The 25,217-nt window shown below is 43.7% G+C and overlaps 1 protein-coding gene across 2 annotated transcripts; it reads right to left on the bottom strand.

The window, feature by feature from the left end:
- Positions 1-2,200: 2,200 nt before the first annotated feature.
- On the bottom strand, positions 2,201-18,068 carry Mob1a (MOB kinase activator 1A). 2 transcript variants are annotated; one of them, XM_076567015.1, is made up of 6 exons: positions 17,822-18,068; positions 15,497-15,663; positions 12,788-12,881; positions 11,811-11,944; positions 6,937-7,100; positions 2,201-5,694 (listed from the first exon to the last, which is right to left on the bottom strand). In XM_076567015.1, exons 1-6 carry the CDS (start codon positions 17,833-17,835, stop codon positions 5,617-5,619), a joined length of 651 nt encoding a protein of 216 aa, XP_076423130.1. In that variant the 5' UTR covers positions 17,836-18,068; the 3' UTR covers positions 2,201-5,616. The 2 variants fall into 2 exon arrangements, with proteins under 2 accessions (XP_076423130.1, XP_076423131.1); XM_076567016.1 differs by having other exon boundaries at positions 15,497-15,660; positions 17,822-18,028.
- Positions 18,069-25,217: the final 7,149 nt, after the last annotated feature.

The raw sequence follows: 25,217 nt of genomic DNA, 5'->3' as shown, positions 1-25,217 counted from the left end.
TGAAGCTAAGTGCCCTAAGGTTAAGGTCACAACTTACCTGTCATTTACATGGCACTCTGTCAGTCCTGTTCCACAGAACAGTCACCCATATAACTGTGACTGAGAACTGCTGGCGCTCCACTATGCAGCCCTTACCTTCAGTTTCCAAGAGCTGTCCAAACTGAGAGAAAACAGTCCAGTCTCAAATCCTTCAGACTCCCCATCACCCAAAGGAAATAACCTTTCCTGTGACTTCACCCTCCCCTCCCATCCAGCTGGAATCCACTGCAGGACATACCAGCATCATCCTGCACAGGTTCTGCAGGCACTCGGTCAGTTTGCCTTCAGACTCACCTTCAACCAAGCCACATTAGTACTGCTTGCAACTCCAGCCTTCAAATTTTTATTTTGTGTCTGCATATTTTGACATATATGTCTGTACATGTGCATACAGTGTCCAAGGCCAGAAGAGTGTGTCAGATCCCTTGGAACTAGTTACAGATGGGTGCGGACCCCCACATGGGTGCTGGGAATGGAGCCACCTCTCAAGCCCCTTCGTTTTTTTTTTAAATTGCCTTTGGGCCCAGGAAATGGCCAATCCTTTCTACTCTGAACTTGAGGGTCTTTCACCTTTGTTTACTTTGGGTCATAATCACTCTGTGTTTTGTTTATTGTTGAGACAGGGTCTCCTATAGCCCAAACCAGCCTCGAATCCATTATGTGCTGAAGATGACCTTGGATTTCTGACCCTCTTGTTCTGGGGTTACAAACCTGTGCCTCCTCACCACAGGGACTCCTCAGGTCTCTTGGGATGCAACTCCTGTTTTCAACCTCACTGAGATGATTTTTATTAACAGTCATTTTATAGAGACTCCTATAGCTCAAGCATCAGTTCTTAAAAATTCAATCCTAAAGCCCACTGTGGCGGTGGCACATGCCTTTAATCCCAGCACTCGGGCAGAGGCAGGCAAATCTGAGTTCGAGGCCAGCTTGGTCTGCAGAGCGAGTTCCAGAACAGCCAGAGCTACACAGAGAACCCTTTCTTGGCGGGGCAGGAAGGGAGGATTCAATCCAAGCAGCTGTGCACCAGCTTTCCGAACTTGTGTGAACATTTGTGGAAAAGACTGAAAATCCCCTGACTTGCATCTTCTGCCTCCCCAGACAGCCCCAAGTAATAAACTTTCCCTCTGAATAAAGCCCTGCAAAGTCCTCCCAGCCCCTTCAAAGCCAAAATAGAGTAGCATGACCTGGGATCTGCCTACCAAGGGACATCCAGGTTGCTTTTGACCGGAAAGCCTCGACACTGGACAATGTTAAAGGATGTTGTAGTTTCCGGCTATGATGCTTCAAAGCTTAAATCTGGCCTTCCTGACATTGGCTGGGTTACTTCTACTCTTCTAAAGTTTCAAATAGCTTCAAAAGACTCAGCTGAACAATTACTGAATTCTTGGACCTTCCACTGATAGACATTGTTGGACTAGCTGGACCACAGCCTGTAAGCCATTCTAATAATCCCATATATAGTCTTTCTACCAATTCTGTACCCCTAAAGTAGTGGTTCTCAACCTTCTTAGGGCTGTGACCCTTTAATACAGTTCTCATGTTGTGGTGACCCCCAACTATGGTTTATTTTTGTTGCTACTCCGTAATGATAACAATTATTTTTGTTGCTATTTCATAACTCATTTTGCTACTATTTTATTAAACATAATGTAAACATTTGTTTTTCAATGGTCTCCACGACCCTTCCCCAAAGAGGTTGTGACCCACAGGCTGAAAACCCCTGTTCTAAAGAACCCTCCTGACTAAATACCCTGAGCATGTTGGTAATTCTAAAATGACAAGTGGCTGATTGGGCTGGGGCGGGTTTTAAGGATACAGGAGTACTTGAATTCAAGGTAAGAAAATTAGTGAATCTAGCCTCCATCCCCTTTCCCAGGAATGTACATAAGATCTGGAGTCCCATGAGCATCCCAGGATGGAGACTGCTCATTTCTGTCCGGGGTGGATCTGCACTAGACATAGGGATTTGTTCTTTGGAACAAGGCTCTGGTATTATATTTGGTTTCATTTAGGAACTTCTCCTTCCTAAGCTTTAAGAAAGTAGATACTAAATGGTATGCAAAGACAACCCTCCAAATTTAAACTATAATCAAAATCTACAGAACCTGCAAAGATCTCATTTCCACATTTAAATAAAAGCATGCTAACACACTTCAAAGCCATTTTTACTTTCAATATAGTTTATTCTGATGAAGTTACAAAAGTAGATACAAAATACTTTTTTAAAAAGTACAGTTAACGACTTAGAAAAATAGAATAAAGCCCTAAAGGTTTAAAAATACAACAAATTTTTTTCCCATGAGGAATATTTTAAGTTATTTTAGATGGTAACCAAGACTACCTTATGCAAATGATTTTTGCTGCAGACCAACACAGAACGCTGTTCTATAAGCAGCCTGTAGCACACTGGTCATCCATTTGGCTCTACTTGTTTGATATACTCTGATGAGAGAATTGTGAATTTCAATGCAGCTGCCCCGTGTGCTCCAAACCCCCTCAGAGCCCAGCATCAAACTGAATATAAAAACAGGAAGACCAAAAGACCCTTTCCTTGTCTGCCGAACTCAAGACCTCAGGAGGAGAGAACATGACTGCGGGAGGTACTCAGCAGCCCATGTCCAGGCTGGCACTGTTCAGGCCAGGGCTCCATACTGACGGGCGGCTCCCACAGACAGCACAGGAGCCCTGGCACCAGACTGGAAACACACCTGTAAGGCCCACACTCTTCGGGCCTGATTTGTTTATGCTTCTGAGGTAATGACGTCATGTCTGAGAAGCTCTACTACTGTATGATCTTAGGGCTTAGAGAGAAGCCAAGAGAACAGGAAACCTCAGCGCCAGGACTGTGCCTGGGCCTTTGCTGCAAGTCGTGAACACAGACCTGCAGTTCTCCAGTGCGCAGTCGTGTGAACTAGAGTTCTGCAGGCCAGGGTAGAAGAACCCTTAGCTAACTGGCTGCTGGTAAGTCACGAGTCAGTCAGCAGAACAACGGTAGAGTGGCTGTCAACACAAAACTACTACAATAAAGTGTGATTTCCTTTTTACATCTGTGTATCATTGTCCAAGTTTTTTAAAGTCCTGGAAATTAAAGCACCAAAGGGCTAAGGCGGAATTCAGCAGGCAACTGGAAGCCACTGCAACTGAGTCTAGGGAGCAGTCAGCACAACTGACTCCTCCTGGGGTGGGGGCAGGGAGTAGGCAGATAAACCCAGGACAGACCGATTTCTTCAGATGTTATGAAAGCGTCTCCAGTCACGGCAGAAAGACGCCACCCTCCTGCTCCCATGCTCTGCCTCAGAGGTGAGCTAACAACACAATGTGTACGTACTGCTGGTTAAGGCAGGTTGGTCTGGGAGTCTGGCACTGCTTCCGTTTAAAAGACAGAAGGAAAAATGGAGTGGGTGGGGACACACAAGGAGACACCCCAGTCTCTACTACCAAGGGGGTTTTCTGTTTTGTCCCACTGGAGCTGCCTCCGTGTCTTAGCATTTACCCATCTGGAGCGCAATCCCGGAGAGGGCATCTGTCTCTGAAATGTGTGCAGAGGAAAGAAAAACCTTTGATTTGAGGGTGCCAGATATCCTAAAAATGATTGAGCCTTGGTTGATAGAGAATTTCACTTCAGCAAATCAAAGTAAATGGAGTCTGTGGTTGAGGGGTGATGCTTTTTGGGGGGCATCTAGAAGCCTGCATCCTGTCTGCAGCTGACTGACACTTGCAGCAGCTGACATGGACCTTTGCATACACCTGGGTTAGGAGGTGTTTCCAAGCTGTCCTTGTCTCTAAACCGTTATCCCACCTTGAATTCCTCTAATGGTGATGTGTGGTTTCAGCGAAAATAAGACAAAACTTCTTTAAAATTCTAAGCATACTTAAGAACATACTAAAATGAGTCATTAAAACTGGAGTTTCTAAGGAATTCTTTCTTGTATAGTTTAGTGGAGTCAAAAATAACAAAACCCTCATCACCTCTAACCTTTATAAAGCCATGCAGGAGGGCAGTGAGCACTTAGTCCCAGCCCTGACACACAGAATGCTGATACACTACAGCACTGCCCTTCAGACAAGTGTCCAGGATACTTAGGATGCCATGTACACCTGAGGAGGCAACCAGAACTGACTAGATCTGAGGACCTAATGAAAAGCAGGCACCTTCCTCAATAAAGGAGCCTTTTATCCTGATAGGATGAGGAAATTTTCAAGTTTTGATACAAAGACAAAGGAGAGACCCTCTAGAGCTCAATGCAGCCTTTGTAAAGTAACAGAATGAAGCAAGGCTGCTGTCAACTCACTTCCCGGCTGATCTCCAGCTCTCCCTCCAACAGGCAGCAGGGAGACCTGCAGTCACACACCCTCAAGCTACTTTTTCCCTTATTGCCATAACGTCTGCATTTCTACACATAAATGTAAGTTTCAAGTTGCAATAAAAACATGGAATCGTTTAGGAAATAAGTATTCTAAATACTTTTTTTTTAACTGTCCTCTCCAGAACTGCAAGGCCTCACGAATTATCAATGAAAATAGTGGCTTTGAGGCCCAAGTCTGTCACAGTTTTTTGGAAGTTTCTTGATCTCTGCCAAAATCTAAGTGAAGAGTTTCAAGAGGAGAACCTGCATGCTGCCATCAGAGGACACAGACTACATCCATCATACACCCCCATCTAGACAGACAACGACACAACCCCCAAAATTAAAAAGTCACTTAAAAATAACTTTGGTTAATCTCATGCCACATATGCCTGTGATTTAAGCCTTGTGGGTTTTGCAAAACAAACTTTTTTCAGCAAGTTTACCATGTAGCCCAGGCTAGCCTCCAATGTGCTATCCTCCTGCCTCTTCCTCCACAGTATCAGGTAACAGACATGCACCATCATGCCTGGCTAAAAATATATATATATACTCTTATCTATAAACACCAGCACACAGACACGAACCTAATAGGCTATCTAAGGTAAAACATAAGCTCTAAATGGCTGAGATTTAGAAATGGAACACCATTTCAATTTGTAAAGTGAAGCAAAACTGATCTGTGTTAAGAAATTTGTTCTAGAAACTAATAAGTTACTGCTGAAAATCCTTAATGTCCATTATGTTGTCACATGGAAAAACTCAATTTCTTTCTTTCTTTTTTTTTTTTTTCAAGACAGGGTTTCTCTGTGTAGTTTTAGTGCCTGTCCTGGAACTCACTCTGTAGCCCAGGTTGGCCTCAAACTCACAGAGATCTACCTGCCTCTGCCTCCCAAGTGCTGGGATTAAAGGCATGCTCCACCACTGCGCAGCTTCAATCACTTTCTTGAACAAAAGATCAGCAACAAACTACAGGCTAACCTAAGGTTACAACAGAGGACACTAAAGGACGGGTGGCCACACAGCACCTCCAATCTGGCTGTGCCATACAGGTCTTGTTCTGAAGCTATCTGGCCAACCTACCTCTGGGACAATTTTCTCTGCAGACAACAATGGGTCTTTTGATCCTGCGTTCTTATAGTCAGTATCACTAGTCCACACCAGACAGCAATGAGAGAGTGCTAGCGGTAGATAGAGCGAGAGGGCAACTGTGTTCTAGAAGAAACATTTATCTGTCTTTAGATCCAAGCTTCTCAATTAATTCCTGAAGTGGTGCCAACTCACGCCTATCAATCAGATTAAACTCCTGGAAAGAGAAGAAAAGTAAAATGTAATAATGAACCAACATTGAAACTCTCACATGTCAACAATGTCTGGTGACCCTTAAGATCACCAGGTGTGACTGGTCTCCAGAAAGACCAAGACACAACTCATGACTTTATCAGTGTTGAGACATGGGGCTCCCTTCCTAACCTGATTCTGGGGGGTGAAAGGAACAGTAGCTATGAGTGTTAAACACTAAAATGAAATACACAAGTGTATATACAATGACCTAAAAATTACAAACTGAACCTCTGCTAACAGCCACCTCTTGAGAAGTCTACTTTTACACACACACACACACACGCACACGCACACGCACACGCACACGCACAATCTCAGAAGGAAAAAAAAAACCATTAAGTGTGGTATAGCCTTTGCAATACACACAGAACCATAATACACAATAATAAAAGCTACCAGGTTTCTTTACTTACTGTAAAGTGCTATTTTATATACAGAATTGCCCAGCTTTTTAAAGTTCTTTACTTTTATTTGTGTGTGTGTTTCCCGTATGTGTGGGGGTGTCTGAAGAGACCAGAAGTGACTATCAGAGCCCCTGGAGCTCCCCCTGCAGGTGCTGGAAAATGAGCTCGGGTCTCTGCAAGAGCAGGAAGTGTCTTTACTGCGCAGCCGCCTGTCTGTCACTCATGCTATTTTCTGGTTTCTTTGAAACAAGGTCTGGCTGGGATTATAGAGATGTGCATCATGCTCTGATAATTCTTTACTATCTTTTTCAAATAATATGAATTATTTTGACTGTTCCAAATTCTGAGTTAGTGCTCACAGGCCACAGACCTGGAAGAACAAGGCAGCTGGACCTAAGAAGGATGCCGCCTTTCTTCCTTTTTTTTTTTTTTAAAGGTTTACTTACTTACTTTGGGTCTGTCTGTGAGCCTTTGTGAGTTTATGTGCTCCACATGTGTGCCTGTGCCTATGGAAGCTAGAGGATGCTGGATCCCTTAGAGGGAGTTGTGAGCCTCCTGACAGGGATTCAAGGAACTGAACCCAGGTCCTCTGCAATAATTGTACATGGTCTTAACTGCTGAGCCATCTCTCCAGCCCAGAGACACAGTCCTTCTTTCTATACTGCTTCATGAATCGATGAAACAACAGAGAGAAGAAAACAAAGTTTGTAGTCAGACGGGCTGCATCTACGAATAAGACAGTGTTCTTACTGTTATCAAGGTCCAAGTCCAAGACCCTGAGATCAATCTGGCTCACCTACCTGAACAAAGAAAATAAAGTGCTTAAAGGAGGTGTTGAGGTGGGCCTCCTCTTGCAGCTGCATCACGGAGTCAAAGTGCTGGTGGTAAATATGGGCGTACACCCTGAAGAGACGCTTCAGGATAGTCTTTGCCACAGACATGAAGTTTTTGGGAAACGGGACACCTGTAATTGAATGCACACCTATCAATCATCAAATGAGACAGCAGCGAGTTTTGATACTACACATAAGCTTAAGCTCTCCCAAGTCGACTTCAAAGGACTGTAAGCAAAGCAAACACAACCTGAGTATTCTTCCCGCTCCACACTGACTGCCTACAGCAGAAGACACAGGTAGAGACTGCTGATCACAATTCAAATTCACATGTTTGTTGTTTAAAATCAGTTTCTCCCTAAGATGAAGTGCAGTAAGAATAAGCATCACTTTCGTCATTTGTAACAGGAAAAAAAAGTTAGGAATGGAAATTTTCCTAAACAAAATAAATGACAGCCCTCAAGTCGGCAGAGAGCATCTCCTCTTCTACATTACTCTGGAATGTAAAAGTAGTCTTCATTTTCCTAGAGCCCAAAAAGGGGTGATCCTTCCTGAAACAGAAGGCAGGGACCTCATTCCTTCTCAGAGAAAAGAAATACCTCTTGAGAGAAAAACTGGGAGGTGTGGGGACCTCTTGAAGCAGTAGTCATGGGACAAATGGCTACAATTCTGACAAGTTTGGCTGATGACACCAAAGTCCTTTAGCAAAGGGACTGGAGTGCCAGAGAGCCGGCACTGGCTACACAACCACCACTGAGAAGCACCAAGAAGGCGTTTGCCTGCAGGGCATGTGGTGCTTGTCTCTAATTCAAGGCAGACAGGTGGATCTGTGGGAGGCCATGGACTCCAGTGAGTCTCAGGCTTGACAAGAAGTCAGTTTCAAAAAGCAGTTCCTCAGAACCATGAAAAACAAAACACCTTTCAACCTCTCAGAAAACGGAGGCTTCTAACAGCATTCCTCCTGTGCATCTTACTTTTTTTCTTTAGCCAGCCCTTAAAAGCTTGATATTTTAGGGTTGGGGATTTAGCTCAGTGGTAGAGCGCTTGCCTAGCAAGCGCAAGGCCCTGGATCCGATCCTCAGTTCCAAAAATAGATAGATAGATAGACAGATATTTAATAAGTTGTGCTTATTTTAGTTGTATTCCCAACCCCTAGTCTTAGCTAAACTGAGTTTTCAAACATTACACTGGAGCTTATGTGCTGTTTCCCTGGACAGAATCTTAATATGAAATTCCAAAATGGCAGGTTTTAAAAATCAAATCTTTTCTCTTAAAATTCCCACCTTGCTAATGGTTTAGATATGCTGCTAAAAAAAAAAACCAAAAACCAAAAAAAAACCAGTTCTCACCAATAAGATGAAACTAGCAAAATTTACAACACTGATAATAGCCTAATGGGGAGAAAGAGGCAGGGGGAAGAGTCTAGAATTACTACAGTAGAAAGAGAAGCTGAGAAAAAAGGATTCTGGGGGCATGGTGATAAGATTTTATAACCTCAGCAAGTGGGAGGTAGAGATAGAAGGACTCAGTGTTCAAGGTCATTCTCAGCTACACAGTGAATTCAAGGCCAAACTGAGCTAAATGAGATCTTGCCTCATAAAAATAAAATCAAATGAAACTTAACGGAGTAAACATGTAAGCTGTTTTAATCTAAGTACTTTCTTTTTTTTTTTTTTGGTTTTTCGAGACAGGGTTTCTCTGTGTAGCTTTGTGCCTTTCCTGGAACTCACTTGGTAGCCCAGGCTGGCCTCGAACTCACAGAGATCCGCCTGGCTCTACCTCCCAAGTACTGGGATTAAAGGCGTGGGCACCACCGCCCGGCCTAAGTACTTTCTAAACTAAATTTAATAGAACATATTCAAGTAGAAACAATATGTAATAAAGTATCTGTGAGAAAGGAAATACAAAGTTTAGTAGAAGGCCCGGCCTAAGTACTTTCTAAACTAAATTTAATAGAACATATTCAAGTAGAAACAATATGTAATAAAGTATCTGTGAGAAAGGAAATACAAAGTTTAGTAGAAGATTGTTAACAAGAACCAAGTCTAACAACTTTTTTCTTCTTTGAGACAAAGTCTCACTCTGTAGCACAGGCTAACCTTGAATTCCCAGCAATCCTCCTGTCTCAGCCTCTGGAGTGTTGGGATTGCAGGTATGCTCTACCGGTTTCCCCAACACCAGCCTAAGTATAGAAACTTGACCTAGGGCCAGCAGGTTGGCTGCCTGGATACCTGCCAAGCCTGATGACATGAGGGCAATCTCCAGGACTCACACGGTTGAAGGTGAGAACTGACCTCCCCAAGTTGTCCTCTGACTTTCACACTTTACAGTGCCACACAAGTTCACTCCCAGCCCAGACACACTGGGCCATACAGAATACACAAAATAAAAAATGTCGGTTGTTGTTTTTTTAATTGATCTAAATGTTTCTCCCAGAAGCACCTCTGCTTAGACTATGAAGAAGAGCACAAGCCAGGCAGTGGTGGCACACACCTTTAATCTCAGCACTCGGGAAGAAGAGGCAGACAGATCTCTGTGAGTTCGAGGCCAGCCTGGTCTACAGAGGGAGTTCCAGGCTTGTCTCAAAAAAACAAAAACAAAAACAAAAAAAAGCACAAGAATCTGGCAGCGGGCAGTGGTGGTGCACACCTTTAGTCCCAGCTCTCAGGAGGCAAAAGGTTCAATGCCAGCCTGGTGTACAGAGTGAGACAGGGCTACACAGAGAAACGCTGTCTCAAAAATCAAACAAACAACAACAACAAAAAATCTGGTAAGCAGCTGCTCAGATCCCCAGAACAACAAGCAGGCTAACCTCATTCTTCAGTACAATACCAAAATCAAAACAGTAGCAAGCCAGAAATGTTCTCCTAGCAGAACATTTTAAAAAGAAATGGAGAAGTTGGGGTATAACTTAATGGTAAAGCATGTGATTAACCATGTGAGGGGCCCTGGGTCTGACCTCCAGCACCAAAAAAAAGTAGTAACTTAGAGTCATCAAAAATTGACAATGGGAAAATATCTGCTAAAAACAGGCTGGTGAGATGGCTTAGCAGGTCAAGGCGCTTACTGCACAAGGCTGGAGACCCAGATTCCACCCCCAGACACCATGTAAATAAAGGAAAGAACCAATCCACAAACTGCCCCTCTCTGGCCTTCACTTACGTATTGTGGTGCACACACACACATGCACAATTTTTTTAAAAATCTACACCTTTTTTTTTTTTTTTTTTTTTTTTTTTTGAGATAAAGTCTCACTATATAGCCCTGGCTGACCTGGAACTCACAGAGATCTGTCTATGACAATCTTTGGATCCAATGCTAGGATTAAAAGTGTATACCATGACCAGCTAACATTTATTTTTACTTTGAGAAAGTGCTTCTGTATTTCTATGAAGAACAAATAGAACAGACGTGAAGAACACTGGAAGGTGTGTACAGTTTCAGATTACCCTGTAAGGTTCCACAAGGTTTACAAGGTCCTAAATCATGGCAATTTGCTCTATACATGACTTAACTGAGGAAGGAAAGACACTCATATCAAACTGGAACAAACTGGCTAACTTCTTTTTAGAGGAAAAAAAAAAACTTAAGTAGCATTCAGAATAAAAACCCCGACAGCCCAATGATTAAAAAACAAAAAAACAGCTGCCGGGCGGTGGTGGCGCACGCCTTTAATCCCAGGACTCAGGAGGCAGAGCCAGGTGGATCTCTGTGAGTTCCAGGCCAGCCTGGTCTACAGAGTGAGATCTAGGGCAGGAACCAAAACTACACAGAGAAACCCTGTCTCGAAAAACAAAATAACAAAAACAAATACAAACAAACAAACAAAACTAAATAAAAAAACATAAGCAATGTCATTATCTAGAAATAAAGCCTTTCTCACTGTAACCAATGCAATTCGGAATTGTGAGCAGAGTTCAGGAACAGAACACGTGCCTAGCACACATGTGAGGCCCAGGCTTCAATCCTAGCACCACAAAAAGCAACAACAAAACCACCCACATTTTAAAGAAAATGAGCAAAATAAGAGAAGTGTATATAGCAAAACACTCTATAAATAAGACCAAAGGTGCCCTAGGGGAAAAAAACATACGGTTTACATGACAAAGACCAATTATCTGTAACAGACAAAGGACATAACAGGACAGAAAAATGTAAATAAACCGAAAGTATTTAATTCTCTCATACTGGTGTGTGCGTGAGCACAGTGTCATGCATGTGCTTGCTATAAGGCACATGTGGGGGTCAGAGGACAACTTCCTTTCACCATGTGGGTCTCGGGGATCAAGCTCAGGCCACCAGGCTTGGTAGTAAGTGCCTATACTTAAAAAAAAAAAAATTTTTTTAAATGGACATTAAAATAAAAGTTTAGAGCCAGGCAGCAGTGATGGAGCACACCTTTAACCCCAGCACTCGGGAGGCAGAGCCAGGTGGATCTCTGTGAGTTTGAGGCCAGCCTGGTCTACAGAGCAAGTTCCAGGACAGCCAAGACTATATGGTAAAACCCTGTTTCAAACCAAACAAAAAAAACATGTAAAGGTGGAAGGACCAAATCCAAGAAGTTGTCTAACGTACACATATACACGTATATGCCATGGCACTCAAACCACACACACAAAATAATTATTTTAAAATATATCCAATTTAATCAAATTGGAAGAGATTAAAAAATAAGTATTAACTGGTATGAAGAAACACAATTGGGCATGCTGGGGGAATATACATGGGTACAAGCTTTTGGAGTGTGGCTTTCTCTGTTAAACTGATTTAAAGTCAGAACATTTAAAGATCACAGCCATCATTCAGAAAGAAAGGCAGTTAGTTCTACAGTGATAACTTACCAATCTTCGAAGGGAAAAGGGTTTCGTCATCAAGCTGATCCTGAACCCAAGTCATCAAATAGTCAATGTATTTTGGTGCAGAACACTTGATTGGCTTTTTAATATTAGTGCCATCTGCCCAATGGTATTCATACCTGCAGAGAACGACAAGAATGTGTTACTGACAGTTGTTAAATCTTTTTGTTTGTTTTTGTTTTTTGAGACAGGGTTTCTCTGTGTAGCTTTGCGCCTTTCCTGGAACTCGCTTTGGAGACCAGGCTGGCCTCGAACTCACAGAGATCCGCCTGCCTCTGCCTCCTGAGTGCTGGGATTAAAGGCGTGGGCCACCACCGCCCGGCTCAGTTGTTAAATCTTAACACACACAACCTGTAATCAAAGCAGGTTCACGTTCTGTCCACAGAAATTGTACGAGAAGTTACAGGAAACCCTCAGCCTATTTTTATCTCAGCCTCTTTAAGATAGATACTTACTTCTGGTTGTGCAGCTACTTTCATTAATTCAATACAGGTACCAGGAAAAATGAGCAACTATTAAAAGACTACCTAAAAATTTTTGTAAGAAATTAAACTCCAGTCAAATAAAAAACAAACAAACAAATAAACCCACCAGACTTTCTGGATGAATCTAAGTGACATCTCTTTTAAAATGACATTGATTTGTGTGGGCATGCAGACACTGTACATGTGAAAGCAACTTGCAGAGTCAGTCTTGGCAGCAAGTGCCTTTACCCCTCAGCCATCTTGCTGGCCCCTTACTCAAATTTCTATACATTTCCTCCTACAATTATAATTTATAAACAGTAAACACTGAGTGTTTATACACCAAAGTAGTTAACATAAGAGTTATTGCTGAGTAGTCAAGAACTCACAAACTGAATTATCTCTATACAAAGAAACAGGTAAGAACAGTATTATTTAATTTTTATCAATTATAAAAGAAAGAAACTCAAAAGCGTCTGTACCAGGCTAGATGCATACCTGGGACCTGCAGACATGACTGGGCAGCTTGCCTCAGTGCAGAATTCTGTAATGGTTCCATACAACATGTTGATCTGATTGAAGAAATCCACAGCTGCAAAGACAAGGCCGTCACTCTAAGTATCTATATAAACTATGATAAACCAAACAGACCTCTCAGCCGAAGGAAAATGGACACTATCTTCTTTTTTGAAGTGGGTTCTATGTTGCCCAGACTAGTCTGGAACTCCTGGGCTCATGCAATCCTCCTGCCTCAGTTTCCCCAGCAACTGGGATTACAGGAGCATACTACCATGTCCAACTAACTTAAGCAAAACGCTGGAGCTGATTTTAACTTAATGGTAACTAATAAGTCACTGGAATACACTATTTGATTAGATCCAAGGAGTTGGAAGATTCCTAGCTTATCAATCTAAACTACATCCTATCATGTGTTATAGAACAAACTCAGTGAGAAGTTATAGGCTGTATCATACATTTCAAACATCTCCTTTAGCATCAGCATGTGACCACTCAAAAAGGATCTGGAATCAAGTCCTTAGTCTGGGTCTATGCGAACACAAGAGTTTAAAAGATGAATAACACAAGACTGAAGATGGGACCCACATGCCAACAGTAAGTGCTAGAAATTCAGAGAAAAAGCAACATCGGGAAGGACAGAGGAGGCCAGGGAGGACATTCCAAAGGAGCTTCCACTAGATCTGAAGGATGAGGAGGAAGGTGTGAGGGTAAACTTGACTGGGTGTGAAGAGAATCATTAAGACTTGCGAAGTTTTTCAAAATACCATGTTCCTGTCTAAAGGAGTACTTGGGGAAAAAATGAACTAGGGCTTTCCAAGTTTCTTCAAAAATGGATTAAGAAAAAAAATTCTGTTTCATCAAAAACATTTTATAAAAGCTCTCTAACTTACAAACTTTCCTCTGTTATATTTTATATTATTATTAGTATTAGTATTTTCAAGACAAGGTTTCTCGGTGCAGCCCTGGCTGTCCTGAAACTCAGAGGTCCAAAGATCCCCCTGCTTCTGCCTCCTAAGGACCGGGATTAAAGGTGCGTGCCACTATGTCGGACATCTTAGTTATATTTTAAAGAAAACAACATTAGGCCTAACCTCAATACTCTCACTAAAGGAGAGTACAGAAGATGACATTTCATAGGTATGTGTAAGCCTAGCAAGGGTTGGACGGCAGCTTTCACTCTCATCCTGAGGAGGATGCAGTGGGGTTCTGCAGGGTCTCCACCATGGTGTGAGAGTGGATGAGAAGCAGACATGAGGACCTAGCTGACTGTTAAGCCAAACAGTAAGAAAGACTCCCAAAGACTTACAATGCCATATTTCTCACTGAAACTTGTTCTGGAAAATTAAAATTTTGTTTAAATAAAAGTATTTGCTAACACAGGGTAGGGTTCTTTTTAAATAAATTTAAAAGTAAATATTTTAATTTTTCTCAGTTTAAATTTCCCAAAGAGTAACATTAGATACACTGTACATAATTAAAAGTTTGACATGCTCAGTAATGTTTTTTTTAATACCTATTTTTCCCCCACATGTAAAAGCAAAGAGCCTTTATTTCAAGCTCTGAGCTTGGTCCCTGTGTCTGTCCGACACAGCAGTGAGAGCAGAGAGCCCCTCTAAGACCTATTTTTTACTAGGGGGAGAGGGAGTTCAGGTGCTGGTGGAGCCAGAGATGTTGGATCCTCCAGGACTGGAGTTACAGAGAGGCCTGATGTGGAGCTGGGAACTGGACTCTGGTCCTCTCCAAGAGCAGTATTAGCTCTCAAACATTGAGCAGTCTCTCCAGCCCTCCAGTAACTGTTCAGAGAATAAAGGGACTCTGGGAACAAAAGTGTTGTTTTGTTTTGTTTTTTTTTAACTGTATTTGCACACACTCAAGTATGTGTGTATGTCCATATACATGAAGCTCAGAGGACAATCTCCAAGAGTCAATCCTCATCTTCCAACATGTAAGTTCTAGAGACTGAACTTGGCAACAAATATCTTTACCCGCTGAACCATCTCGACGGCCAGAGACCAAAAGGTTTGAATAGATGATTTAGAGCAGTTAAGCTTCAAAGAAAAATCTAAAACTGCAGGAAGCCAACACATGCCTTCAGAATTTGAGGTTTAATTTAAAAATATTTTAAATTATATACATTTGTATCTGTGTATGGGTATATACATGACAGTCCAAGTGCCTGCAGAGGCCAGAAGAGATTGCTGGATCCTCGGGGGCTGTAACTGGAGTATAAAAAAAAAAAAGCAGATATGATCTGCCCTATGTGAGTGCTGGGAAACAAACTGGGTCTCTGCAGAACAGCATGCACTCTTAACCACGAACACATTTTTCCAGCCCAAACTCAATAATTTGAATAAAATTAAAAGCAGGGGTTTCCCTAAATAAGTAGTACTTTACATTGTTCAAACAACATATAAGCCGCTCACTTTGCATGTACATTTTTAGTTGACCTTACTCATTTCTTCACAATATTCTCCCCAAAAATCAGCCTAAAGCACTCAGCACTTCAAGTCTCTCCACTCAACCAACATTATCAAGTACTTTGACAAATAGTCTAAATGTATTTGTATTCATGTTTTTTATAGATAGCTGTTATATTACAATAGTTATACCTATAAAAGAAAATTCATCCAATAAGATTTTAGCAAACTCTATCAATCAGCAAGTTTAACTAACGTTCTTAAAACTCACTGTTAACAGCAATCCATTCATTGAGGTCCTCTCCCTCTGGCAACATGACAGCTTGCCTCAGATTGCCACTTCCCAGAGTGGCTTCTGCATGTTTTAAGAGTTCGTACTGATGGGAGCCTTCAGGAATATTCTTCTTTGGTTTGAATGTTTTCGAAGAGCGGCTGCTGCTGTTGGGTTAAAAGTAAAAATGTATGAATTTTTAGGAAAGAAAGACTGGCATTTTGGGCTTATAAATGGCTCTATTGGGGGGCTAGGAAGATAGCTAAGCCGTTAACATGTATTGCAAGCTGGGCGGTGGTGGCGCACACCTGTTTCAAAGAAAGAAAAACTAACTAAATCTTTAAAAAATACAGTTATGCTTCAAATGACGGCATCAAGACAGTTAAATAATCCAGAGGATGGAAGAAACCATTTTTAAGTCACAGATGTGATAAGACACTAATATCCAAAAAACATGAAGAATTCTTACAACTCGAACCAAAGGGGCAGATGGACACAACCACTGCACCATATATACACATATGGAAATGTTACGGTGAAATGTACCCATTAATTTGTACAGTTAACAGGTGTTAACAAAATAAAAACAATCTGATTCTAAAGTAGGAAAAGGATCCCAAAAGTCTTTCTTTATCCACAAGTAGCCTGAAAATACACAACGGTGCTTAATGTTTTTGGTCACTGGAAGAATGTAAATCAAGAGGTTCCACTTCACACTGAGTATAAAACTATGCTAGACAGATGGGAATTGGAGTTTGAAAACTCCTATGTGGTGATATGTTGTGTACCCTAATAAAGCTTGCCAGAGGACAGAGCCAGCCACTAGATTAGACACAGAGGTCAGGCAGTGGTGGCACACACCTTTAAATCTATCACTCGGGAGGCAGAGATCCATCCGGATCTCTGTGAGTTCAAAGCCACCCTGGACTACATGAGATTGATCCAGTATAGAGCCAGGCAGTGGTGGCACACACCTTTAATCCCAGCACTTGAGATCTCATGCCTTTGCTTGGGAAGCACACACCTCTTTAATGCCAGGAATTAATATGGGAGGGCAGAGAAAGGTATAAAGGCACCAAGAAATAGGAACTCATCTCTTTAGGCTGAGGATTTTGTAGAGGTAAGAACTAGTGGCTGGCTGTTCTGCTTCTCTGTTCTTTCAGCTTTCACCCTGATATCTGGCTCTGGGTTTTTTACTAAGAGACCATCTAAGATTCGAACACTCATACAATGAGGTAGGGATGTCAAATGCAGTGCAGAGCTTTAAAATGCTTGTCAATGCCTCAGAAGACTAACATGTAACAATTCACTCTGAACACTCAGGCGATACCATCACACACACACACATCCAAAAGCCGTTACCAGATGTTCACAGCAGCGTTATTCAGAATAGCCAAAGACCGCAAAAAACTAAGGTATCTATCATCTTAAGTTATAAATAAAGACTCACATTTACTTCACCTAGTTGAAGAGCTATAGACAGTCAGAAGGAAGAGGCAGTTGTTTTTTTTTTTTAGGGACAAGCTCAAATAGACTGTCTGTGATCAAGTGGTCACCTTTACACACCCAAGTACATACAGGCAACACTAACTGGATTCAGTAGGTATACATGTGTGTGTATGTACACACACATAAATATACATACATATAAAACTATAGAAGAGAACATGAATTTGAAAGGGACAGGAAAGGACACTGGAGGAGCTAGTGGAGAAAGGAGTGGATATGATGGGAAAAAAAAAACCCACATCTATTAAGTTCTCAAAAAATAAAAACCTTTAAAAAGAAAAAAAAAAAAAGACTCACATTTGGGGCCGAGATGAAGGCGCCCACCTTTAATCCCAGCACCGAGGAGGCAGAGGCAGGTGGAGCTCTGAATTCCAGGCCAGTCTGGACGACATGATGAGTTTCGGGCCAGCCTGGGCTACATCGTGAGCCCCTCTCTCAAAAGAGATCCACATTTAAAGCAGGCCTGTCCTGGTGGCCTAGGCTGTAATCCTGGCTACTTGGAAGGCTGAGGCAGGAGGAGGCCAGGTTCGAGGCCCGCCCGGGATGGGGGGGATCACCTAATAAGGTGCCCGAGCCCAGCCTCTCCGGGAAACCTGTGTAAACCACGGAGAAGCTGCCCTTTCCTTTCTCAGCCTCGTCTAGACACAGAGGCACAACACGTTTTCCTGCGCGAACCTTTACCGACGCGGCAGGCCGGGATCAGCCATACGTCCGGCTCCGCCCTCCGCTCGGCACCCTCCGCCGGGCCCTCACCAGGGGCCCCGCCGACCGACACCCGCCCCGCCCCGGCCCGCCCGGCCCGCCCGGCCCACTCACAAGAGGAAGCTCATCCTCGCTAGCCCGACGGGCCGCGGCCCCCGCCCCAGTCAGACTCGGCGCCGCGGCGGGCACCGGGAAGCGGAGGGCGGTCCGCGGCGAAGCAGGGCCGCCGAAGCTTCAGGGCCCGGCCTTGGGGTCGGGGTCCAGCGGCCGCCGCGAACCAGCACACACCGCCGAGTCCGGCCGAGCTGCCTCCCACACTCCGGAGAGCCGAAATGCGGAACCAAGACGATCTCGCGAGAGCAGGCTTCCTCCCGCCCCGCCGAGCCTCGCCCCGCCTCTAACTGAGCTCAGCCAATCACTATTCCGCGGACCCGGGAAGGCAGCGGGGCACGCTCGGCACGGCTGTCAACTATGCCCAGGGGCCTCTGCCAGCGGCACTTAGTGACTGTTTTGCCAGCTAGGACTTCATTCCTTCTTCTGCAGGAATCCCCTTCCAGCCACATCATCTGTGGATGGACACCTGGGTGGTTTCTACACGCATGCCGTAATGCTGCTGTGAATGTTCGCGCGCATGTTTTGTGTCGGGGAAGAGTATGTGGGCACCAGGTGACGCCGTGGTAGAATGATAAAAAGGAGGAGAAGGAAGATTGTGGGTACTTTTCCGCTCTAATTGCTGGGGGTTTTAAACCATTCGAACGTCGCTTGTCACGTTAATGACATCAATTTTATTTTGTCAACTGGTTTTCTTTTTGTTTTGTTCCTTTGTTGAAGCAGAATATGACATATCCCAAGCTGGTTTAAAGGTCAGTAAGTAGCCAAGGATGACCTTGAATTCCTGATCCTCCTGCCTCTGCCTCCTAGTGCAGGGATTACAGGCTTGAGCGGCCATCCTAGTCTCCTTTTATTAACTTTTTAAAACATTTTTTACAAATTTGTGTGTGTGTGTGTTTGTGTGTGTGTGCGCGCACACTTGTAAGAACCACATGTAGAAGTTGGACCATGTTTGGGGGAGGGGGAGTGTCCAACCCAGGTTATCAGGCTTGCTCAGTAAGCTTTTTCAGTTTATTTTTGTTTTATTAACTTCTATAACTTCTGTAGTTTGATTTGTATATCTATGATTTAAAGTGTGTACCTTGATATGGTTTTGTCGTTCTTTCTTTCTTTTTCTGGTTTTTGAGACAGGGTTTCACTATGTAATCCTGCTGTCCTGGAACTTACTATGTAGACCAGGCTGGCCCAAACTCACAGAGATTTGCCTGTCTCTGCCTCCCAAGTGCTGGGATTAAAGGCCTGCACCACTATGCCTGGACTGTCTTGATACGGTTATAAACACAAGGACACAGACTCAAACATTAATATTGTGTTATTTAGAGAATATAATTACAGCAGGGCAGTGGTGGTGCATGCCTTTAATCTAAGCACTCAGGAGGCAGAGGCAGTTGGCTCTCTGAGTTTACTCTACAGAGTAAGTTCCAGGAAAGCCAGGACTACATAGAGAGACCCATCTCAATATTGAGATGGCTTCATGATTAAGAGTATGTGTTGTAGCTGAGCAGTGGTGGCGCACGCCTTTAATCCCAGCACTCGGGAGGCAGAGGCAGGTGGATCTCTGTGAGTTCAAGGCTAGCCTGAGCTACAGAGCGAGATCCAGGAAAGGCTCCAAAGCTAAACAGAGAAACCCTGTCTCAAAAAACAAAAAACAAACAACAGCAACAACAACAACAAAAAAATATGTGTTGCTCCTATGTAGGCACCAGGCATGCATGTGTACCACATTGATGTATGCTGGCAAAATGCTTATAAAATAAAATAATAAATCCTCTTTTAAAAAGAAAAAATGACAGAATGAAGGAACTCCAAGTTTTTTTTTTCACCTTTGAATGCAATTGTTCTTAAAGTTGTAAAATTATTAATTAAAGTTATGGGAGGAAAACAGGTATTTATTAGAGAAACCTCTTAGTATGGTCAGCTGTAGGGAAAAAGCCTTAGGGATTAGGGGGAAATCTCTGGTCAATATTTAAAGAGGATATCAATATAATCCCACTAAGGGGTCAAAGATAAAGTTTCCCAGTAAGTGAGGGGAGGGGAGAGGAGAAATAGCTAATTGCTATTGCTACAGGGCAATTTGGTTTCTCCAGAGGGGACCAAAGACTGGGTGCTTTAATCACTCTGGCTCAGCAGGGTGGAGAGATAGCGTCTTACCATCTGGCTACAGCAGATGTGGAAAACAGAAGGTAAGCAGCAGCCTAAAAGGCTATCCTGTCCTAAGCAGCAGCCTAAAAGGCTATCCCGTCCACCTGCTCTGAACTGCTTCCCACCCCCACTGCTACCCCTGTTCACCACTCAGTTCCCCTTTTGAGCTTCCTCCAGCAAAATTTGCAACCTTGACTTTTCATTCTGTGTAAGCACCCCACATCCTCGTTTGCAGAACTCCAGCTTGACTTACCCTCACCCACACAGAGCCGCTTCCCTCACTTTGGACACTTCAAGGTCCTGCCTCTCCCACACAGTTGGCGCTATCTGGGGCTCACTTTTTGGGCCCTTTCCCATGTGAGTGAATAAAGATATTAAAGCTTCTAAGCTGTTCCTTCTCCGGATCTCAGATTACAGACTGTGAAAGAGAAATCTCAATTTATCAGAAACAAAACCCCCCACTCGGGTAATGAGAGCTTAGGGGAGAGGGAGTTTCTAGCTGGAATGGAACAGAGTGGGAGAGCAAGGAAAGAGATACCATGATAAATGAAGACACCATGGGAATAGGGAGAAGCAGAGTGCTAGGGAGGTTCCCAGGAATCCACAGGGATGACTTCACCATAGACTACTGGCAATTGTCAAGAGGGTGCCTGAGCTGGCCTATTCTGGTGATCAAATGGCTGAATACCCTAACTGTCATCATAGAACCCTCATCCAGTGACTGATGGAAGCAGATGCAGAGATCCATGGCCGGGTCCCAGGTGGAGCTCCAGGAGCCCATCGATGAGAGAGAGGAGGGATTCTATGAGCAAGAGATAACGAGACCATGATTGGAAAAAGTACAGAGACAACTAGCCAAACTAGTGGAGACACATGAACTGTGGACCAATAGCTGAGGAGCCCCCATGGGACTGGACTAGGCCCTCTGGATAAGCGAGATAGTTGTTTAGCTTGAACTGTTTAGGGGGCCCCCAGGCAGTGGGATCGGGACCTGTCCCTAGTGCATGAGCCGGCTTTTTGGAGCCTAGTGCCTATGGTGAGACACTTTGCACAGCCTTGGTGCAGGGAGGAGGGGTTTAGACCTGCCTCAACTGAATGTACCAGGCTCTGCTGACTCCCCATGGGAGACCTTGCCTTAGAGGAGGAAGGAGTAGGGGGTAAATTGAGGGGGAAGGCTTGGGGGTGGGAAGAGGGAGGACAGGGGAATCTGTGGTTGGTATGTAAAATGTATAGAAAATCTCTTAATAAAAAATATATATATGAGCCGGGCGGTGGTGGCGCACGCCTTTAATCCCAGCACTCGGGAGGCAGAGCCAGGCGGATCTCTGTGAGTTCGAGGCCAGCCTGGGCTACCAAGTGAGCTCCAGGAAAGGCGCAAAGCTACACAGAGAAACCCTGTCTCGAAAAACCAAAAAAAAAAAAAAAAAAATATATATATATATATATATATATATATATATATATATATATATGAAAAGAATAAAAATTAAAAAAATTTTTTTTTAAAAAACCCTACTCATGGAGTATGGAAGTTTCTATTGTGAAAATGACTTAAAGTCCCTGGTCAGACTTCTGTGTTCACCATATACATCTGTAGACAAAATATATGGCCTCTGCCCTCCTGGAGCTTGGCTGAGTTAGACAAGGTAGGTGTTTGTGTGTGTGTGTGTGTGTGTGTGTGTGTGTGTGTGTGTGTGTGTGTGTGTGTAGTTTTTCTTTTCTTTTAGGCAGACCTCATGTAGCGCAGGCTGATCTCAAGTTTACCATATCAAGCATGGGCATGATGGCTCATGCTTTAAATCTCAGCACTTGGGAGGCAGAGGCAAGCAGATCTCCGTGAGTTTAAGGCCGGCCAGGGTTATATAGTGAGATTCTGTCTACAAAAAAAAAAAAAAAAAAAGCACAGACTCACTATGTACCTGAGGATGTCCTTGAATTTCTGATCCTCCTGACTCCACCTCCTAAGTGCTAGGAATACAAGTATGAACCAGTTCCAGTTTGTGCAGTGCTGGGAGCAAGGCCCAGGGCTTCATGCGGGCTAGGTGAGCACTTTGCTGATTGAGCTACACCCTTGGCCCTGATAAAGCAGACAGTAGTCCGACAATGACACCGGTAGATGGTACATGATTGCAAATCACGGCACTGTGAGGAGGAAAAGCACAAAACTGATGCAGATCACTGAAAAAGACTGACAGGGCAGATAAACATAGACCGAACACTCACTTTGGCAGCATATAAAAATTGGAACATTATAGGGATTTTGCATGGCCCTTGTGTAAGAACGACATGTAAATTTCTGACATTTACTACCAAGCTTAACAACACAAATTTGATTCCCCAGGACCCAGGTGGAAGGAGAGAACTGACTCCCACCAGCTCTGCTCTGACTTCACATACACCTTGTGACACACCCAACCCCCAGCTCCAACACACGCAAATAAATAAGTTAAAAAAAAATAAAGACTGGGCCAGGTGTGATGGCACACACCTTTTATCCCAGAACTCGGGATGCAGAGGCAGGCAGATCTCTGTGAGTTTGAGGCTAGCCTGGTCTACAAGAGCGAGAGCCAGGATAGCCAGAGCTACATAGTGAGATGCTGTCTCAAAAAACAAACCAATACAACTGGAAAATTCAAGTATCAATGAAGCTAAGTCCCCGGAAGATGAGATTGCCCGGCGTGGGGGTAGGGGGTGAGAGGCACTGCTCTGAGCTGAACCCGTGTGCAAAGGCTTTGAAGCAAGCAGGGGTTTGCCACTGAAAGAAGAACTGAAAGAACTTTTTTTTTTTTTTTTTTTTTTTTAAAAAGCCAGCCTGTGAGATGGTGACAAGCCGGAGGAAAGCAAAGGAAAATGAACCAGCCACCGCAGAGCGTGGCCTCTTTCTTTAGAGGAAGGTGTTCGAACATTAAAAGTCTTTCTGAAGCCTGATGGTGTGTGTGTGTGTGTGTGTGTGTGTGTGTGTGTGTGTGTGCTGTACAAACATGTGGGTGCATGCTCAAGTGTGTGCAGGTGCCTATGGAAGGCAGAGGTTAGTACTGGGTATCTTTCTTTGCTGATCAACACCCTTTCTTTCCTTCTTTTTTCCTTCCTTCCTTCCTTCCTTCCTTCCTTCCTTCCTTCCTTCCTTCCTTCCTTCCTTCCTCTCCTCCCTCCCTCCCTCCCTCCCTCCCTCCCTCCCTCCCTCCCTCTCTCCCTCTCTTCCTTCTTTTCTTTCTTTCTAGAGAGCGTTTCACTATGTAGCCCAGGCTGGCCTGGAACTTGAGATGTAGACCTCGCAGAAATCTGCCTGCCTCTGACTCTGGAGTGCCGAGGTTAAGGTGTGTGCCACCATGCCCATTATGCTCAACAGCCTAATTAAAAAACTAACTCATTCTTATTCTTTTAAATTATGTGCATATGTGTGTATGGAGGGCTACGTGCAGGAGCACGTGCCCGTGGAGGCTAGAATGTTGGATCCCTCTGGAGCTGAAATTTCAGGCAGTTGGGAGCTGCTCACCAAGGGTGCTGGAAACTGAACTCCAGTCCTTTGCAAGAGCAACATGCTCTCTTAACTGCTGAGCAATTTCTCCAGCCTTCAACCACTAGGGTCCCTCACTCCACCTAGAACTCATTGTTAGACTAGGCTACCTGGCCCAAGGGCTCCTGTGTCCACTTACTTCCCAGGCCTGGCTTACAGTATGGCTTTTACGCGGGTGTTGAGCATCTGATCTCCAATGCTTACGCTTTAACTATGCTTTGCTGACTAAGCCACCCCTCAGCACCCACTTACTCTTTAAAAAGGGAAGCAGATCCAGATGAGGGGACACATAGTTGTAATCTCAGTGGAGAAAGGCTGAGGCGGGCTGGGTGGTGGTGGTGAATCTCAGCACTTGGAAGGCAGAGGCAGGTGGATCTCTGTGAGTTCGAGGCCAGCCTGATGTACAGAGAAAGTTCTAGGACAGCCAAGGCTACGAAGAGAAACCCTGTCTCAAAAAAACCAAAACAAACCAAAACGAAACAAAAACTAAAAAAAAAAAAAAAAAGGAAGGAAAGATTGCTACATGGCAAGACCCTAATTTTAAAAAACATACAAACCCTCAAAAATCTAGGAGACCATGGAAATGGATCAGTAGGTAGAGGAACTTGCTGCCAAGCCTGAGGACTGAGTTCCATCCTTGGAACTTGAATGGTAGAAGGAGAGACTTCTGAGAGTTGTTCTCTGACCTTCATATGTGTACCTTGACTCAGATGTGCACACACACACACAGTTTTACAGAAATAAAGGGATTGATAGGGACTCAGGTCTGTGAGGGGTCAGATAGATGAAACATATTAAGATCTATTCTGGAAAGAAGTTATACAAGTTCTGAGGAGCCTGGAAAAGCGGGACATGTTAGGAAGCCATGGGAAAGGGCTCTCACCCCAGAGTGTGGTTGAAGCCTCTTGCCAGCTGAGATTCAAGGGTTCCAGAACGATTAACGTTTGTTTAAGGCTTTCCCCGCTTCCCAGCAATAAACCTGCAATTTTCTTTGAATTTCACCAAGAACCCCATTGACAGCAAATGATATGTCCTAACTCCCTTCTGTAACCTTAGTGACCCTGTTTTCACTTTATTAGGTTATAATCTCATCCAAGGCAATCTCCAGAGTCCTTTATAATCTCACTTATCAAGAGGAGAGAGTTCTTAGTTAGGGTGACTATTGCTTTGATGAAACACCATGACTAAAGCAACTTGGGGAGGAAAGGTTTATCTGGCTTACACTTCCACATCACCGTTTATCATCAAAGAAAGGACAGGAACTCAAACAGAACAGGAACCTGGAGGCAGGAGCTGATGCAGACAGAAGTCATGGAGAGGTGCTGCATACTGGCTTGTTCCTCATGGCTTGCTCTGCATGCTTTCTTTCTTTTTTTTTTTCAAATTAATTTTTAATGATTTAATTATTTTTATTTTATGTGCATTGGTGTTTTGCCTACATGTATGCCTATGTGAGGATGTCAGATCCCTTGGAACTTGAGTTACAGACAGTTGTAAGCTGCCAAGCAGCTGCTGGGAATTGAACTCAAGACCTCCGGAAGAACAGCCGGTGCTCTTAACTGCTGAGCCATCTCTCTAGCCCCTCAGCATGCTTTTTTTTTTTTTTTAAATATAGAATCCAAGACCACTAGCCTAGGGATGGTCCCACTCACAAGGGGTTATTCACTAAGAAAGTGCCCGGGCTGGAGAGATGACTCATAGATTAAGAGCACTGGCTGCTCTTCCAGAGGTCCTGAGTTC

Source organism: Peromyscus maniculatus, chromosome 3, assembly GCF_049852395.1.
Source record: "Peromyscus maniculatus bairdii isolate BWxNUB_F1_BW_parent chromosome 3, HU_Pman_BW_mat_3.1, whole genome shotgun sequence".
NCBI lineage: Eukaryota > Metazoa > Chordata > Mammalia > Rodentia > Cricetidae > Peromyscus > Peromyscus maniculatus.
This window is presented reverse-complemented; position numbering and strand designations above follow the sequence as displayed.